The sequence below is a fragment of the Sander vitreus genome, chromosome 3 (assembly GCF_031162955.1).
Source record: "Sander vitreus isolate 19-12246 chromosome 3, sanVit1, whole genome shotgun sequence".
Lineage (NCBI taxonomy): Eukaryota > Metazoa > Chordata > Actinopteri > Perciformes > Percidae > Sander > Sander vitreus.
In genome coordinates, this window is record NC_135857.1 from 18,633,829 (window position 1) to 18,653,155 (window position 19,327).

At 40.4% G+C, this 19,327-nt stretch overlaps 1 protein-coding gene and 1 non-coding gene across 5 annotated transcripts in view; both read right to left on the reverse strand.

The window, feature by feature from the left end:
- The window catches only part of dync2h1 (dynein cytoplasmic 2 heavy chain 1), a 108,178-nt gene that overhangs the window by 20,589 nt on the left and 68,262 nt on the right, over nucleotides 1-19,327 (reverse strand). For all 4 annotated transcript variants that reach the window (XM_078246350.1, XM_078246348.1, XM_078246349.1 and 1 more), the window contains 6 exons: nucleotides 18,213-18,285; nucleotides 10,161-10,321; nucleotides 9,008-9,133; nucleotides 5,054-5,164; nucleotides 1,285-1,354; nucleotides 940-1,025 (listed from right to left, as the gene is read on the reverse strand). In XM_078246350.1, the coding sequence (XP_078102476.1) occupies nucleotides 940-1,025; nucleotides 1,285-1,354; nucleotides 5,054-5,164; nucleotides 9,008-9,133; nucleotides 10,161-10,321; nucleotides 18,213-18,285 (627 nt within the window). The remainder of the gene's footprint in view (nucleotides 1-939; nucleotides 1,026-1,284; nucleotides 1,355-5,053; nucleotides 5,165-9,007; nucleotides 9,134-10,160; nucleotides 10,322-18,212; nucleotides 18,286-19,327) is intronic.
- Nucleotides 1,631-1,704, reverse strand: trnat-agu (transfer RNA threonine (anticodon AGU)). Its single transcript has one exon. It is a non-coding gene; the product is annotated as a tRNA-Thr (tRNA).

Consider the following 19,327-nt stretch of genomic DNA (forward strand, 5'->3'; position numbering starts at 1 on the left):
CAGTTTACTCTTTTGTAAAATCTCTTGACAGTTTATGACATCATACAGTAGGACTTTTCCCCTATCCTGACTAATAAGTGCAAAACCTTTGGTCTACAATCAGGTTTCCATGTGCGTGTTGACCAGCAGGCAAGTTTACTACGAAGACTAACAGTATATTCACAGTTGCATGCACACATACATAGCCATACACACACATACACAAACAAAGACTCTGCCAGTGGCACAGCACAGTGATGACAAAGAAAAGTGAACTCTGGGTTAGGTTTTTACCCTTTCAAGACGATGACTTTCTATATCTGTGTAACTTCTTCTCTTTGAATATCAATCGGTATGGTTTTTGTAATTGTCATTAGCTGCCCAGGAAATAAATAAATCATGCATTTGTATAGCTGTGTTATGTTTAGATGTGTGCTGTGAATATAAACTGTACATCCTGTACAACTGTTTGCTCATTTACTGTTTGGGTCTTACTGTATTTTAACCATTTTTATCACGTGAAGCACTTTGTCTGTAAAAGGTGATATATCAAATAAACTTATTTTATCCACTAATTATGTACCTGTGTGGAAATAAGGTAATATGAGTGTGTGTAAATACATATTTAGGTTTTCACAAGTAAAAACTACCAAAAGTTTGTGATTTCAAAGGGCATTAAAGCACATTATGCTGTACAGTCGATGTTAAGTATCTATATGCGACAGCGTCTAATGCTAGTAGCATTCATAAAAAAACATTAATTCAATGGCAGGAACATTTGAAGGGAATAAGGAGCTGGTTAGTTTGTCTGTTTATGCCATTGTCTTCATTCTGCATACAGGACTATTACAACATTTAAACAAGTGCTGTATTCTTCCTCTTTTTCAATTAATACTACAGTAGATGAAATTATAGAACTATGACCATTCTGGTCTACATTGGAGTGTTTGTGTATTTTACCTGTGGTATGTATTTGCGCCTCTCTTGGCAGACAGCATGGAACCAAGCCAGACAGAACAAAGACTGGGCTCTGGCCAGGATGCCTCCTGCACACAATAGACAGCATGTCACAACCAAAATAACTACAATGAGCACTCATTATCAGTGTCCGTGCTCAATAAACCTTGAGGGCAGTTATCTATTATTCATCAAACAACATACAACAGAGAAGACTGAGAGGAGAATTAAGCATGCTGTATTCTGCCGTGAATGCTTTTGAATGCTGTGTTTGCTGCTGTTCGGTTTCTGTCCCAGAACTTGCAAGCTTGCTAGAATTTCTTTGTTCAAGAGAAGAGAAGAGCCAACCTTTACTGATCTGCTCTGGACTCCACGACTCATATGTTCTCAGAAGATTCTTCTTCAACCCAGGAGGAGCCTGTAGATGGGAAAAGAAAAAGAGGACAAATAGACAGAAAGGAAAGGGACAAGGTAAATAAGGATAGATGGGAAGGGGAAGAGAGAAAGGGTTTTATTATGATGGAATCTCCTGCAACATTCAAATGTTCAATGCGACTTCAGATTGCAAGGACCAAACATAGTCCTGTCATACAAGCACAGAAAAATGGCAAGGCATATGGAGACATTGAACATGTGTGCAAGACATATATGCTGCATGGTAAGGAGATATGGGACAAAAAAATAAAAAATAAAAAGGCACTGCTGGGATTCAAACCCAGGATCTCCTGTTTACTAGACAGGCGCTTTAACCAACTAAGACACAGCGCCTAGTGCTTGGCAACTGTAGAAAGATTTAGGAAATTGGCTGTCCCCTATACATTTGCAATACATCCACAAACAAGTTTGTAGAGCAATGTATGGATATGTACTGTATGTCCTATTAAGAATGCAAGACTGGTTATCAGAATGTTTGTTAAAAAAAGGAAAGAGGATACTACCTAGACACAAAAGCTTTTACAGATCTAGATTCTAAAGTTTTATAATTACAAAAAAAAACATAGTTTGGTTAGTGTTGGACACCCAATAGCCATTACCACCTATGTTCCAATGGTATACTGTACTTTAGTTGGTATATTCTCTACATTAGTCAGCACATATTGAATCTGTGAACAATTGTCTGTACATTTCACAACATTATGTTCTTTTTAGAATAGAAAAAATAAGCATAAATTGACATCAGTTCACACATCATTAGCTTTGCTGAACATTTGGTACCTCCATCTGGAGGTTTTGATAACACACACAACTAGTAATGCACATTTACTAAATTGGCCAAAATTGGCAAAATCACTACATATGTTCAGTAGATATAAGTGTATTTGCAATATGCTTACTTTTTTTACATTGGACATCCACAGTCTGAATTTTACTCATTTCAGCTGCAGCAGAACAGTTTCCCCATGTGCATCACTGAAGGTACATCTTGAGCTTTTATTCACATTAGTATTATGATAACTCACTCTCACTCACTCTCACTCACTGACACTAACTATTAAATTATCCTTTTGATATTTTTTATTCTTACATTGAGCTACTCCCTTATGGTTCTGTGTATTTTCATTGAAAATACATTTGTATAATTCAATATTTGCTCTATGTTTGAGCTGTTGGTTTGCACTGTAAGTATAATACAAGGCACTAAACATATTCACTTTCTGAAGCTTCAACATTAAACTGCAAAGGGGAGTCGAGTGTGGGGTTAGGTGTTCAGGGTTTGGTGGAGGAGTTATAGTCACTGGGATACAACAGTTTAGACTGTAGCTTGGGAAATTTGTTTTTGCTACACTGAAGTCTTGTGTTCTAGCCATTTTTGAAAATTGGGTTGTAGATAAGGGGGTTAGTGTGGAAAATAAGTCATGGTGTGTGTGTGTGTGTGTGTGTGTGTGTGTGTGTGTGTGTGTGTGTGTGTGTGTGTGTGTGTGTGTGTGTGTGTGTGTGTGTGTGTGTGTTGGTTGTGGCATGCAATGTCATATAAGTTCACATGTACTGTGTTACTAGTAATACTACTACTACAACAGATTATATTTCACATGGATCAGCTCCAGCACCAGTCTGGCAGATCAGCTGTGTATAATCGTAGAACAATCACACTAGCAAAAACAAAAGCTATGAGTATCAGTTTGTATGTATACTATTTATTTTTGGTTTGACTTATTGGCTCTGACATGATATCTGATGATATACAGTATTACAGTAACTTCTCTAGGGATGTGTTCAGGATGTGTGTGCATAAATACATGGGCGTCAGTTTGGTTTGAAATGTGCTGGGGACAGATTCGCATTCGAAATTTGGTGATCATTGATCGTTGTTTAGGTACATTAGGCTTTTTCACGTTAAGCAGAATGTCCCGACAGCGCAGCAGCAGAGCGGCTGTGTGTGTGTGTGTGTGTGTGTGTGTGTGTGTGTGTGTGTCTGTGTCTGCCCTGTGGGGATAGAGATTGTTGTGGATTTTTTGGCATCTGCCGCTCAAAAATTCTATGTGTTATGGACTTTTTTTTAAACTAAATTGAGCTTGAGGTTTTCAAAAAAAGTGGTGGGTACAAAATGACTCATGATGAAATCTGGTAGGTACGCGTACCCACCGTCCCCACCGAAATCGACGCCTATGCATAAATACAAAGTATATCAATACATTCACCCATGAACTAGTGTGTGTGTGTGTGTGTGTGTGTGTGTGTTTGTGCGTGTGTGTGTGTGTGTGTGTGTGTCTCAGAGAGGGAACAGAAAAAATAGACAGACAGGCAGAGACAGTGAGAGAGAAAGAGTGAAAAAGAGAGAGAGGCTGTTTGTGCAGCATGCTTGGCTGCCGAAGCAGCTAACCCCTTGAGCATGACTCCCAGAAACACACTGAGCACTAAAACACGCATCACTAACACACAAGCTGCAGGCTTCTGCATCGCCATACAAATGTACAGTATATGTGGCTGCACTGCATTTGTAGCCAATATATAGAGGATAAAAGACACACACATTGCCATGAATACACATGACATTTCAAACAAACATAGCCCTTATACACATCCTACACTATGTGAGTATGCAACCTAGTAACATGGCCCACTGGGGCTCAGACAAACGTGACAGGATTCTGTAGAGATTCACAGAGATGGTGTGACAGTCTATGTTTGGGAAATTGAAAGTTTCAACACTGTATATTTTCAACACTGTATATGAGACTAAACCTACGGTGGCCCTGAAGTGCAAATCACAACAGCAAATAGAAAAACACAACGGCAAATAGAAAAACAGAACAGCAAATATGAAAACACGACAGCAAATATGAAAACACGACAGCAAACATGAAAACACAACAGCAAATAGGAAAACACTTCAATAAATCATTAAACACGACAGCAAATACGAAAACACGACAGCAAATATGAAAACACGACAGCAAATAGGAAAACACGACAGCAAATAGGAAAACAAAACGGCATTAACTTCTACCGGAAAAGGTAGGGCCTATTTAGCAGAGGACGGAGCCTCCTGATTGGACAGACGGACTGTCTCTCTGTTAAAAGTAGGCGCTTTTCCGTGTTTTTCACCTCTCCTTCCTGTTAAAAGACAGACAGTCCGTCTGTCCAATCAGGAGGGTCCGTCCTCTGCTAGATAGGCCCTACCTTTTCCGGTAGAAGTTAATGCTGTTGTGTTTTCCTATTTGCTGTCGTGTTTTCCTATTTGCCGTTGTGTTTTATGATTTGTTGAACTGTTTTCCTATTTGCTGTCGTGTTTTCCTATTTTGCTGTCGTGTTTTCGTATTTGCCGTTGTGTTTTCCTATTTGCCGTTGTGTTTTATGATTTGCTGTAGCGTTTTTCTTTTTGCTGTTGTGATTTGCACTTCAGGGCCACTGTACAAACCAATACAGATAATGAGCATTTGTGCACAGTGTGCCTACACAAATATGTAAGGTCCATGTTTGTGTGTAAAGGTGAGTTGGGTCAATGCTACCCAACATAAACTTCATTGTAAGCTACTGTAGGAGTATTATGGTGTTATTGTTTCTATGCCTGTATGTGTGGTGGTGAATGTGTGTGTGTGTGTGTGTGTGTGTGTGTGTGTGTGTGTGTGTGTGTGTGTGTGTGTGTGTGTGTGTGTGTGTGTGTGTGTGTCAGTACCTCGTAAGTGATCTTGAGGCTGGACTGCAGCAGTATGGGAGGAAATCTGGGGTGAACTTCAGCTGTCAGCCAGAGACGGAAGTCTGCTTTAGGATGTAGCACATTTAACTCCTGTGGAGGAAGGACAGTACACACATTAGACACATTGAACACATTAAGAGATCATCACAGGAGAGTTATATGAGACCAGACTACTTTTGCAGTAGTCTCTGTCTGTAGATACAGCTCTTAGCTGAGGTCTTCATTTCCACATGCAAACACGCACACGCACACACACACACACACACACATACACATACACATACACACACACACACACACACACAATGTGTAGTATTTAAAAGCATAAAACTCATTAATTGGAACACTAAAAGACTTGATCCTTTGATTGCACACATTGTTCAGACACTGTACCACACAGGTCCATCCATTTTCTAAACTGCTGATGCTTCTAAACTCTTGTTTATGGTGGCAAAGGGCTGGAGTTTATCCCAATATATAAACAAATGCAGACCCCAGCCAGCTGGGTTGAATTTAAACACAGGACCTTCTTGATGTGAGGTAAAAGTGCAAACCACAAAGTTCACACAAGAGTAGAGTAATAACTTTATACTGCGCTTTTTCAAATTCGTAACTTTGGAATAATCCACCGACTTCCATAGATTCCCTAAAAACAAATTTTGAATCTGTAAATTGATATTTAAGCAACTGTGAGTTGCAACTAAAACCCCACTTAAAACAATAGTTTTTTTTCCTTGTAAAACCTTTCGTCAAGTTTTTATCTTTGTAAGGATATGTGGTATATTCACTCAAACTGTATTTATACAGTGTGGTCCAATGAGAGCTGTTAACTCTGTTTTGCATGGGGATCCTGTTTACATCATAAAATAGAGTAAATACTAAATAATATAAGGAGGATAACCATTATAGTATTTGTTGTTTTTTAATGTAATGCTTTCTCCATTAGAGTCATTGCACAATGACAGATTCTCCACAACGATAAACCATTCACCTCACTTCAAAATATTTTTCTCTCTCTCTCTCTCTCTTTCTCTGCAGCTCTTCTTTTTTCTGCCTCCATCATTGTCTCTTCATCTCAATTCCCAGCTATCTTTCTCTCACTTCTCTTTTTACATTCCTTCCCCACTCTCTATCTGTCTCAAGACTTGTGGTTAAAAATAGCATGCTTCCACCTTAGGGTCTGATTGGGTACTCACACACAAGCGCGCACACACACACACACACACACACACACACACACACACACACACATTGAATTGTAATCAATGTGTTTCTGCATCATTTGAAACCTAACTCATTCTTGTGGAAGCACACATGATCACAAAAAAATCTAAATACACAGGAACTGACAACCCTCGAAGGAAACGTATCTGTCTCTCATGGAGTGTGTGTGTGTGTGTGTGTGTGTGTGTGTGTCTGATGCGCTGTCAACCAAAATTCCTCTTGAACAAATTATAGTATTGTGAGAAGATGCACTGACAAAGAAGAAAACCTTTCTTTGTTAGAATATATCCATATAGTTCAGATGCAAAGAGTGCGAAAGACACACCACTCATACGCAGATAGATACTAACACATACACAATTTTTTGCTGAAGGAAAGTTGTATCTGCATACTAGAGATTAGATACAGTAACTCCTGATATAATCCTATCACAATGATTTGACCATTAATGATTATATCACAATATATGTGATTCTGGACAGTATTTCATTTAGTTATTGTGATACAAAACTCTGCATCAAAATATGTTATTTCATTATATTGTGATTTGCAGACATAAATACATTTAGAGTAATAGACTGATAGATAGATTGAAAGATAGATGATGGAGTGGTTGATGTGAAAAATAAGAGAATGAAAACAAGGGAGCAAGTGGAAGAATATGAATAAACAGGGATGAGAGGACATCTGCACTGCCAACTTCAATTATCAACACTGACCGCACTCCGCTGTCTCTCTTCCCTCCTTCTCCTCTCTCTAACTAGCCAACTGGTTTAGTGAAGGAGGGAAGGACTGGAGAGACAGATGGCAAAAATTTTGAAACTACATTGAGAGGTACAGTAAGACTGAGCAGATGGACACAGATACAGAAACAGATACAAAAACAAAGCCCTCTCTTGGTAGAATTTCCACCTGCCTGCTGAGACTTTCCCTACTTCCCTCCTTTTACATCCACCGTGTCTTCATTCTTTTTTTCCTATGCTCCCTGCCTCCCTCATTCCCCTTGTTGTGTCAGTTTTTCATTTCAAGCTTGACTGCTGAAACCGCAACCTCATTGGTTTCTGGCCAAAGAGTGAGACAATGAAACAGTAAGAAGAAGAGGGACAGACAGAAAGAGAGTTTTTGTTATGCAATATGAGTGGGGACAAGAGAAGTGTTGAGAAAATGAAGGATGTAGCCGGGATGTAGAGGTGAAAACAAATACAAAATTAAATACTAGGAAGAGAGAAGAGAGAGAGGTGAGGTGAGTGGAACGTATAAGGACAAAAGTAGAAGAGGAGAGCTGTGGTTTAAGTCACACAAAAAACACAAACACGCTCTCACTCACACACAGATAAGGGAACACACGCAGGCATAGGCCAATCACTGCCAACAGCTGTGCCTCCAACTGAGATATGACCTGCTACAGTGACACAGCACTAAACAGAATCCCAGGAAAAGCACACAGACACAAATAAACACAAAGCAAGTGGAAGACACATATTAACCCACTTACTGTAATGTGACACACAAGCACATACAGGACGAGCAACATGAGCACTATGGATGACAAGCTGACGCTGAAAACCATGCGCTACCACACGGAAAAGACTGTTGAAGACAAAGAAGCTGAAAGACTATTCTTGTTTCCCCACAATACAACTATTTGTAAATACACCTTTTAAAACCTGAACTAACAACACGGAGAGCAGGCTGGCGGAGAATTCAACAGAGAGACACTGGAAGGCGGATTGGGAGTCTGTCGCGCGCGAAGATGACGGCGGCTGGTGACGGTAGCAGGCCTGGTTTCGGAACATGAGACGAAACAGCGGCTGGGTGAGTCAGTTTAACACAGCACAACCCCTCTTAGGTAGGAAAGTATACACACATCCAGGCAAGCATAGGTCTCATTCTCACGTTAAATGCATCACGCAGGCAGAGGAGACCAATAACCATTAATGTTATGAGTTAGGTTAGTCTTTAGTCTTGTAACATAAGATATAAATATACAGAATCCTTGTAGAGTAACCTGAATTGATCAATAAGGGTCCTTGTTAGATGCTACTGTCCAAAAATTAACTGTTTTAAACAAACCCTCTTAAACAAAACCCACAAACTACAGAGAAAAACAAAAATCACACATACATACACAGCTAAATGTTAAAGTGCTCATATTATGATTTTGGGCTTTTTCCCTTTCCTTTATTGTTTTATATATCCTTTTTGTGCATGTTAGAGGTTTACAAAGTGAAAAAAAGCCCTTTAGTCCACCCTGAAGGGACTTACCATCTCCAACAGAAAACACTGTTCACAAACTGCTCCAAACAGCTCTATTGTAGTCCAGCCTTTACTTCAGAGACAAATGTGCGTCACTTTGTAACACACGTTATAATGCTCGCCTAGCTGCTAGCGTGGCACACACTTATACTCTGCTTCTGACTGGCTGGTAGTTCTTACCTGTGTACTGCGCATGTGCGACTCCCACCAAAGATGGAACAGAAGTGTGATGCCTCACTCTGTAGCTAAAACAGAGAGCTCAACACACAGGGTGAAAAGAGGAGCTGCAGCAATGTGCAGTACGACAAGAATATGTTGTTTTTTTTTTTAAATTAAACCATGTAAACCTATTCTGGTACAACCTCTAAATGCAATTATGAACCTGAAAATTACCATAATATGAGCACTTTAACACCTGTCCCTAAGGCTATGCCACACACACAGAGTACTTACTTTTTCCAAGAGCGGTAGCCATATAGTGACAAGGTGAAGGTTTTTCAGGCAAAGCCAGTCTCCATTTCGTGAACATTCTCTGAGTGTAGCCAAGGCCACATCAGCCTGCCCCTGACCCATGGAGATCTAGACAGACAGAGTAGTGGGGGAGGTAGTAGGTGGTGAGAAACAGAAGCAGTGGGATGGAAAATTTGATTCTAAATTGTAATTTCTCAGAAGTTAGGGGGCAGATAATCGGATTCAATATGTGAATTTGTCTCTCTCCTCAGCGGGAGAAACGTAAATTAAATACTTGCAAAGTGGGTTAATCAATGTGATATTTATTAATAGTATTCACACATTGATGCTAGTAACTCATAATGTATAATCTCATAATTTGATCTATATGTAACTGATTTGACTTAGAGTAATGTTATATGTAGCACCCATATGAGTGGAACGCAGCCTGTACATCTTTAGTTCCCCGTATATGGGTTTGCGAGCAAATATAATTAGTTGTAGCTACAATGAATATAGTAAAAATATGTTTTTCTGTTAATTATTTGAATATTCTTGGATAATACACATATTAGCTACATTTTCTAACTTGGCAAGCGATCTTGTCACAGTAATTTGAAGGATGAGTGAAAAAATCCTTTGAAAATAAAACTCAAAGTGTAATGAAGGAACTTGTCACGCTAAACAATGGAATGACTCGTTATATGTTTTCAATAGTTTTTTAACGACAGTAGAGTTCTATGGCACGGGGGCAGAGGCTACCAAGTTTTAGGCTTTTGGCTGTTTTAGGCTCTTCAGTGAATTTGTTGATGATTACAAAAAGATACAATAATACCAGCATTGTTTTAAATTGTTGTATTAACCACATGTTGAAAAACTGCAGGTGTGTAGAAGTGTCAAATGCAAGGGCAGTTTTCTCAGACATCTTGCTGTCTTGAAACGTATTACAATTGATGAACTCCGCAGGCAGAACATTACCATGAGCTATGCCTCAAAACTATGTTTCAACAAGCATTCAACAAGCTGTAGCATATTCATTTTCCCTGTTTAGGTGCACAATATACTATTCTGTAGACCAGATCTTGGTATTCTGTTGAAAATATTTCATTGCACTTGCTAATCTGCTATGACTTCTCTAATTTATGTTACTCTCTACCTCATGATAGTTGTCCCTGCCCACGGTTTCTGCTGCTAGTTCTGCAAGCTCCTGGGACGGGTCTGCCCCTGGAGAGATGATGATCAACACTGGCTCCCATTCCAATGTCTCAGTGTAGAGACGGCGCAGGTTCAGAGGAGGGGGGGAGAGCTCTTTCATACCTGCAGAGAAGAGATGGAGATAGGAAGAGAATGAAGGGTGTGAAAGACAGATCTGTAAAGAGTGTTTCAACATCGTATTTAAAGGTGATATGCCACTCAAAGTCATAGTGACTAGATATACTGCACAGAGAGGGTACACCAGGAGGTGACAGATAAAAGGCAAAAAACAGCAGGAAACAAGAAATGGTGCTAAGTAGAAGCAAATGGCCATTTGGTGAGAGTAGATAGGAAAGGAGACACACAAATCAAGAGGGAAATGATTACAGGGAGACAGAGGGTGGACATGAATAGGGAGAGGTTGACAGTGCCTAAAGGGGGGTGAAGGGGAAGGGAGGTTGGGGAAAAGAAAAAAAAGCAGAAGAGGGACAGCAGAAGGGAGGCGTTGATGGAGAGAGAGAGGGTAGAAGAGGATGAGACATTAGGAGCGTGATGTGCTGTGCATACCGATTACTAGGTATGCAGCAGTATTCACCACACGTAGCAGAAGAATGCCTTATCAGCTCCCTGGTGTCGGGAAGGCAGGCTCTTTGTGTATGTGCCTAAGTGTGTGTGTGTGTGTGTGTGTGTGTGTGTGTGTGTGTGTGTGTGGCTGCATGTGTGAGTTTCCTCACTGAGCATTAGGCTCTAATCCAGCTGTAATATTATGAATGACATATCAGATACGGGTTAATAGTGAAACACAAGCAGCGATACAGGCTCACACAGTATAAGTGGCTATGTAAGAAATTCTGTTGTGAAGTTATTCGCACATGTATCAGCAGATAGCTCTTTCAGACAAACACACCCACGCATACGTATGTGTGTGTGCACATGCGCGCCACTGTTGAATAAATGCCACATATACAAACAAATACACACACTTCTCTCTGTCTGTTCTCTTTTCTCATTGTCTCTCTCTCTCTCTCTCTCTCCCACACTGACACAAACACACATACAAGCATGCGCACGTGCACACACACACACACACACACACACACACACACACACACACACACACACACACACACACACACACACACAGTGCTGTCTTTTCTGGTTGAGACGACATTCCCAGCCTAGTTTGGTGTCTGCTGCCAAATGAAATCTGCTGCACTAGAAGTACACATACATGCACACGCACAAGGTCTTGGTAGAGAACATCACAGAGTGACCTTTTGCTGCATCACCATGGCAACACTAAGAAAAACAGTCATCTGACCACATGGCTTGTGATGTCCGACTGCAAAAAAAAAAGGGAGCATTTACAGAACATGCGCGTGCACAAATACATACATAACGTCCTTTGACATGGGCAGGTAATCAGTATTCGTGCTGCAGACCAACATCCTCTGTCTGCAAATAGCAGAGTTCACCTTGGCTTTAATGACACACAATCAGGGCAAAGTCTACACTTTATACAGTCTCCCTATGGTTCAAACACTTAGTGGAGGAAACACTGAATGGCGAAGAATTAATCAGCAGACACTTGGTTGCACACAACACTTGACCTTACAAACATTGACAGAATACATTTGCATTTAAATCCAGATTGACTGTTATGATTGATAAAAAAAAAGAAGCTGAAAGACAGAGAGAAATGCATTTTATGCATATGTGAAACAGGGTTTGTATTTTTGAAAAATAGAGAGCATGCCAGTGAGTGAGCAGCGAGCAAGTGTGTGTGTGTGTGTGTGTGTGTGTGTGTGTGTGTGTGTGTGTGTGTGTGTGTGGTTGTGTTCACCCAGGCATGCCTGGATGCGTGAGCAGTGCCCAGGCCTGGACTGGGGGGATTGAGTGAGATTAGCTGTAAGAGGATTACAGACCATGCCTCATTAGCATACTGATTTACTGCCAAAAACACATACACACAAAATCTTCTTCTTTTCTGTTCTTTTTTGTATCTGTCTGTCTCTATCTCTCACTCTCTCATTCAGACACACACTCTCACTCACATCATGCACTGGTACACACACTACACCTTAAGCCCGAGACACACCAAGCAAATCGGCCGTTGGGACAGTCTGGCGAGGTCAGTGACTTGAGTCTGTTCGGTGTGTTCCGTGCTGTTGTCTGTCCGAGGGGCCGTTGGCCTTCATTTTGGCCGATTTGACATGTATAATCGGCGGGTGGGCAGTCGGACTCAAATGACCCATCTGATTGGTAGACTGCTAACTCGGAAACGGGCAGCAGAATGAGCGTGACTCAAAAGTGAGTCTCTCAAAATCTTACGAAAATCTTTTAAACTGACCTTTGTCGATCTGAAATGAAGACAGATTCAGCAACTGCATGGCCAATTTCTCGCTTAAAATGTTTTCAGAAACACGTTTCGGTGAACTATTTTAGTACAATATGAGATCGTATTCTGAACAAGCCACCATGACAGTCTGTCTTTGAATTTCCGGAGAAACCAGACCTACGTAGCCTAGAAATCTAGACACACCCTAGCGGCAGCAAATTTAATTTGCAGCCATGGGGGTCTAGGCACTCTCCGTTGGCTTGCGAGCTGGAAAAACCAAACTCTGGTCAGGCCAATCACATCGTGTATAGAGTCGGTGGGCGGACTTATGGCTGCTGCTGCTGGGAACAGCGGTCTTCTGGAAGACTTGGAGTTAAGCTTTTCTTTGAGAAAAGAACAAAGAATGGCACTGAAATCATTCTTAAAAAAAGAAGATGTGTTTTTGCCGACCAGATACGGCAAAAGTTGAATCTATCAACTAGATTCGCTACCTTCTTCGTTGCTCTGGTTGGTTGTAGCGCTATCCTATTGCGTGCAGTAGGAATTTGAAAGACAACCGTTTATCCCGCCCCTTGGATTGAGCCCTGTCAATGGTGAGTTCCCAGACCCAACATCTTGATGTGGGTCTGGCTTGTCAGGCTAAGACCCACGTGACGCGTTCGTCCAATCAGCTGCTGGTTTTCATTTTTGGCCGACAATACAGATTAGCGCTGCCTGCGGTTATGGAGCCGTATTACGTCTCGTCGCTTTGGTGTGTTCCGAGGCACGCAGTTGTGCAAATGTAATACACACCTTTAAAGATGGAGAGATGGATTGAGGGACACCCACAAACACTGAAATAGGCACACACAAAGTATATACTGTGCCCCTCAATGAGCAAGTATTATTATTAGCACTCTGGAGCAGCTGCACAACAGCTGACACAGAGTTTCAGTCAATAGAGCTTTTGCTATCAGTCGGAAACAAGGCAGTCAGAGTATTCTGGCTCACCAAAGTGCTCTCTCCCTCTCCGTCTATATCTTCTCCCTTCCATTCTTTTTTGTAACCACTTCTTTTCGGCTGGGGCTCTATTGAATGTCCTATTAACAAAATGTGTAAAATAATTTAAGAGTTTAGAATAAATACTACACTAAAATTACAGCCAATCATTTTCAAAAAACATGGGTAATTTAGTTTTATGAAAACAAGTTAAGCTACACGATACGATACAATATACTTTATTGTCCCCTTAAACACAAACTATTATGAATCACAATGTACCAATTTTTAAGCCTCGTTGGCACAGTAGGCCGCGTGTCAGTCATAAGTCTCGAGTCTCACACAGTGCAGGTGTTTTGAAATCGGATGACAAAAAAACATTGGGTGAGATACATGGCACATATGTTGGTATTGTTAATAGATTTGCATAAGAATGAGAAACATTAATCTGATATCAGAAATGTAAGAATCATGGGGGCAGTTTTCTTGTAAAAACGTATCACCTCACAATGATATAGAATTGTGGGGACACAAATTACATACTGCCAAAAGTAGGTAATTATTTGAAAATGTTACCATGACATTACCATTAACTCAGTGGTGCTTCATCATTGGTTGTGAATCTGTGATTGCCCTAGAGCTCCTCTCAGTCCAACATCTCTCACGCATATCTTTGTTTTGTTGCTGTCGCTGTTCAACTACCACATGCACTGTATTATCATTTTTGTTGTTGTAGTTCTGTTCTATTCATCTTGTTTCCTTCAACCTGCTCTCCACAGCTTTAGTGCTAGCTCATGACACAAAGCATCAACATTCCTTTCCATGACTGCAGCCCTTTTCGTGGCCTTGTTGTTACAGTAGGCAGCATGTCAGTCTCATAATCTGAAGGTTGTGAGTTCAAGCCTCACATGGAGCAAGCATTTTATTAAAATGAATTCCAAAGGGACCGATAAATGCTACAGTTATTCCTGTAATATTATACAGCTTTGATTTATCTTGTGAATATACATTTGATGTGGGCTTTCCTCATGTAGATCAGCAAAGTAATAATATAGTTAAAAAAAACTAGAGACACATCCTGAAGCTGCTCCATAGAAAATGATCAATGGAAGCAATCCTAGGTCACTACAACAGCATCAAATGTGATTTTACTGGGATGTGGCTATATTTTCTACTTAAGCTGTAAACTCAATATTCGAATAACACTAATTTGTAGTCTCAAACCTAAAATGAGCCTACAAAATGACTCAATATCACTGGGGCCCTATTGGCCAGCTGATGACATCATGAACTCATACAGGTTTACTTTACTGTCAAAAACTATTGGAACAGCAAAATATGTTCTATTTGTTCTATTCTATTAATTCTATTTTGGGGTGGGTTTTCTCATTAAAATAAGAAATGTTTGGCCTTGAGTTGTTTATTCATTAATGAATATTCATATGACAAAGATGCTGACGTCCAAAGCACAGAAATTTTCCCAAGGTTAACACACCCAGTAAGGCCTTTTAAAATGCATGTGTTTATTTGGTATACTGTATGACTGACAAAGGCAGGTGCAGTACCAGAGAGTAAAGGAAGTAAAGTATGTTCTTTTAATCAACATACAAAACTGTATCAACTAAAACTGAAACCTTTATATTATAAATGTGGTGTTATGTAAGCTGTTACAAAGGTTGATATTTGTGATGGCTGTGAGTTTTCTGTTTTGTTTTCTATTTGTTATTTCTGTTTTCCATTATGCCCTCTCGGCTGTGAGTTTCCGTGTCGTTTTCTTTTTGCTATTTTCTGTTATGCTCTCCTGTCAGTTTCTGTGTAGGCCCTGCCTCTGTGTCTCTCTGTTTTCCCCCCTCCCCTCCTGCCTGCGTCAGCCAGCTGATTGTGCACACCTGTTCGCCATCTCACCATCACTCCTCCCGCCATACACACCTTCCGGCCATCTACTTCAATCAAGCACAGTATTTAAACCACGGCTCTACTCACCATCTTCTCTTGATCATTGTTTCAACCTTCACGGTGACACAAGCTCCAAGCTCCTCAAGCTCACCATTGCATTCCTGCGTTAACCATTTCTCGGTCCTAATCCCTTTCTTTGTGTTCTCTCCCTGCAGTCATTACTTCCATCTCCCTGTCTCCAGTCAACTGGCCTCATCCTCCAGTCCCCTCCTCGCGGCTCCCTGCTCCACTGACCTCTGCTCTTCGCCTCACCTCTCCCCGCTCCTCGGCCCCTGGCTTCCAGCACCTTCCTCGAGCTCCTCGCCTGTTGCCTCCCCGTTCTCCCTGAGCTCCTCAGCTGCTCCCAGCCCCAGCCTGTGCCCGCATTTCCCGCTTCCAGCGCCCTTCCTCGAGCCTCTCGCCTGTTGTATCCCCGTTATCCCTGAGCTTCCCAGCTGCTCCCAGTCCCAGCCTGTGCCCATATCCTGCTCCTTGGCGTCCACCTCCTCACAGACACTCTTCCTACCCTTTTTCCCTTCATTCCAAATAAACCTTTTGTTTAAACTGAGTTGTGCGTTTGGGTCCGTTCTGTCACTCCTCGTAACAGATATTATATTAGTAAAACCACTTAATATTTCCAATGGGATGATCAGAGGGGAAGACATAGGCCTAACATTTGGACAACCCAGTATTTACTATGCAAAGAAAGTGTCATTACAGTCAGCTTGGGTTATGTTGATGTATGTTATAAATGTGTTCCAAATGGTTTTATTTAGTACATTTTCTAATCTAAGCTAATCAGAGTAGCAACTTTGTTTTTGACAACTAAATTTTCTGGAAAATACTTTTGACATAAGTGGTTAACTAGCTCTCGAGCAGCTCAAAAATAGGCACACACACAGACAACGCGTGTGCACACACACACACACACACACACACACACACACACACACACACAGACAACGCACACAGACAGCTGACATATTGATGTACAGATGAATGTTGCACAAACAAAACAATTCTACATAGCTAGTCTCACATTGCCAGATCTATCTCCACAGCGCTGTGGAGTAAGGTCTGGCTCTACCAAAAATACATTCCAGGACAGGAGAAAAAGACGCTCTTTGTTTGTTTGCATTTCTTTAAACCAATCACCAAAAACAATTGTCTTTGGCGGCGGACACAGCGACGGGGGCTCTGCAGAATGGTCTCTGGAAGGAACTTGTTTTAGTGGAACATTTGCACACCACAACAGAAAACGCCACATACAATATTAAATGAAGTTACTGTTCAGACAATACAGTAACGTGAGATATTTAAATTAGCTGGTTACATGGTTTAACATTATTTGCTTTTATCAGTGTATTGCTGCATGTACTTCATCCATAGCAATCCCCACCAATCGGTCCCAAAATGTCCCAGTTAGATAGTAAATGCCGTGAACATATTCTTTGTAAATCTGTACAATCATTCCACCGAAAGAACCAAGCAAGCCTGCCTTCCAAATATACATTTTCTTCAAAAATTGCCATTTTCAGCATGTAGCTTGCTAGGTTGAAGTTTGTTGTTGTTTTCTGAAGCAAACTGAGTTTGATATCGGCAACACACAGAGAGTGGAAGGTTAGGGACATATGCTGGGTGAGCCATGCGCCGGATGTCAGGCAATTATCATGGAAATGTACTTCCGTTGACCCAGACTACTACATAGCTAACAAAAAGCACAATATAAACTATAAACCTAAAACCATAAGAGGTTAATTAGCATGTCTTGTCACACAGCATACACAACTGAAAATGAGTTTCATACACATACATTGACACCTGCATATTAGTTTCACCTGACATCAATTAGCAGTGTCCCAGATAGTGCCGTCAGAAGCCAACACACTATTAGGATTATCTGGACTGAATGAACGGGCTCATTAAGCACAATAAATTAACCATTCTCTAGCAACATCATAACTGCATATGTGTGTGTGTGTGTGTGTGTGTGTGTGTGTGTGTGTGTGTGTGTGTGTGTGTGTGTTCAAGTGCATGCTTGTATGTGTGTCTGTGTCAGTGTGGGAGGGAGAGAGGGAGCGACAATGAGAAAAGAGAACAGACAGAGCAAAGTGTGTGTATTTGTTTGCATATGTGGCATTTACTCAGAACAGTGGCATTCTCAAAGTGCATTCTCAAAAGCATTCAAGAAAGTATGGAGAGGACTATCATGAAAAAAAAACATTGACAAGTAAGGCTCAGAGATTCAGAATAAAAGCCTTTCTGAGAAAATGTAGCTTTCGTGGAGTGTGAAAGCAGAAGGTGTAAAAAAAAACAAAGCATCTACAGAGCAGAATGAGTGCAGATGTAAAGTAGTTTATCAAAAGGGGGTAAAGAAGGATCTAGTCATTTGTGATGTTTATTTTTCAGAGCAAACTCAAATTCAGAGGGGCAAATATTTACTGAACCTTTATCAGAACAAACACAGAAGTCATGTTGTTCACATTTTTCAACAGATTATCAAACTTCTTGTACAAAGCAGAGCTTCAGTTAATGTGTTTGTTTGTTTACCTTCAACATCTAGAATACACTTTAAATGTGTGCATAAGAAGTGAAACGTGTATATTCATTCATATGATACTCATATTTAGGGTCTTGGTTTGACCAAGTGAGAGCAAATAAGTAAAGGAAACCTTGTAAAAAATAATAATAAAGATGAGACCCATTTCCAGAGCAGCTAGGTGATTGAAATAAAAACGAAAAGCCTTAATATGAAACACTTACCCAGGGCCTGGGTGGCAAATGTTGCCATGGCACTCTGCAGTCGGTCTGGTCTGACTGCCTGAACCAATAACAGCTGGGGAGAGCGTAAAGCAAAGAGAAAAAGAGGAAGGAAGAAACAATAGATATCCATTAAGATATTTTAGACAGAAGGTTAAATCCCATTCATATAAAAAACATGTTACATATCCACACAAAAAATAGCAGAATTTGGATAAATGCCCATCATCAAATTCACTGAGGCTTTGATATGTTCTTTTTTTTAAATATATTTTTGAGAACACAATACACAATGAGTAAGTCAATTGGCGTGACAGTCAAGTGTGCATACTTGACTTTAGTGATAAATGGCTTCTGTCTTGTTCATGCTTTGAAATTAGATTAGCTAAATCTTTATTTAATCTCAAACCACATGTGAAGGGGTGTGCTCAAAGCCACAACCAAACTGTTTCATTTATATTCCTATCACAATGTCTTCTCCTTAATACTGAAAAGAATAACAATAGATTTAAAGGGCTGTCAGTACAGTCAATTACAGTAATAACTTGAAAGGACACACACACCTCTGGCAAGGCTGCCCTATGCCCTAATGTATTATTTTGTAAATAAACTTAGTGATAGACAATATGACTAATATTTTTTGGAAGAAATATTGTTTGGTTATATTTTGTTTTTGTACAGAAGGATAAACTCTGCAAAATTCCAAGTTACCGCCATGGCAACCGAGTTATGGTCATAACTGATAATCCTGCTGTAGCACCATCAATAGGCAAAATACCATGAAATGTGTCGCAGATACACAATGTGTTTAAAAGTGATGTGACTTTATAGAATATAGTCCACACACAGAGGAATTTGGATTCCACATTTAGATGTGACATCTAAAAAAAATTAAACTGTTTTAGGAGTTTTCATCAAAAACTGGTTTGCAAAAAAAATCGAAATAGCAGACAATCTGTTTAAGCAGAAATGGGTGTGTCCTATACTGAACGTTTCATCTTGAAACAACAAATCCATAGGGGGAAAAATGATCTTTGTTGCTATGCTTTATAAAATGGTGGCGCTATCTGCACTAAAGCCTAATAAGTTCCTCCCTGACCCATGGACTAACTTTACAA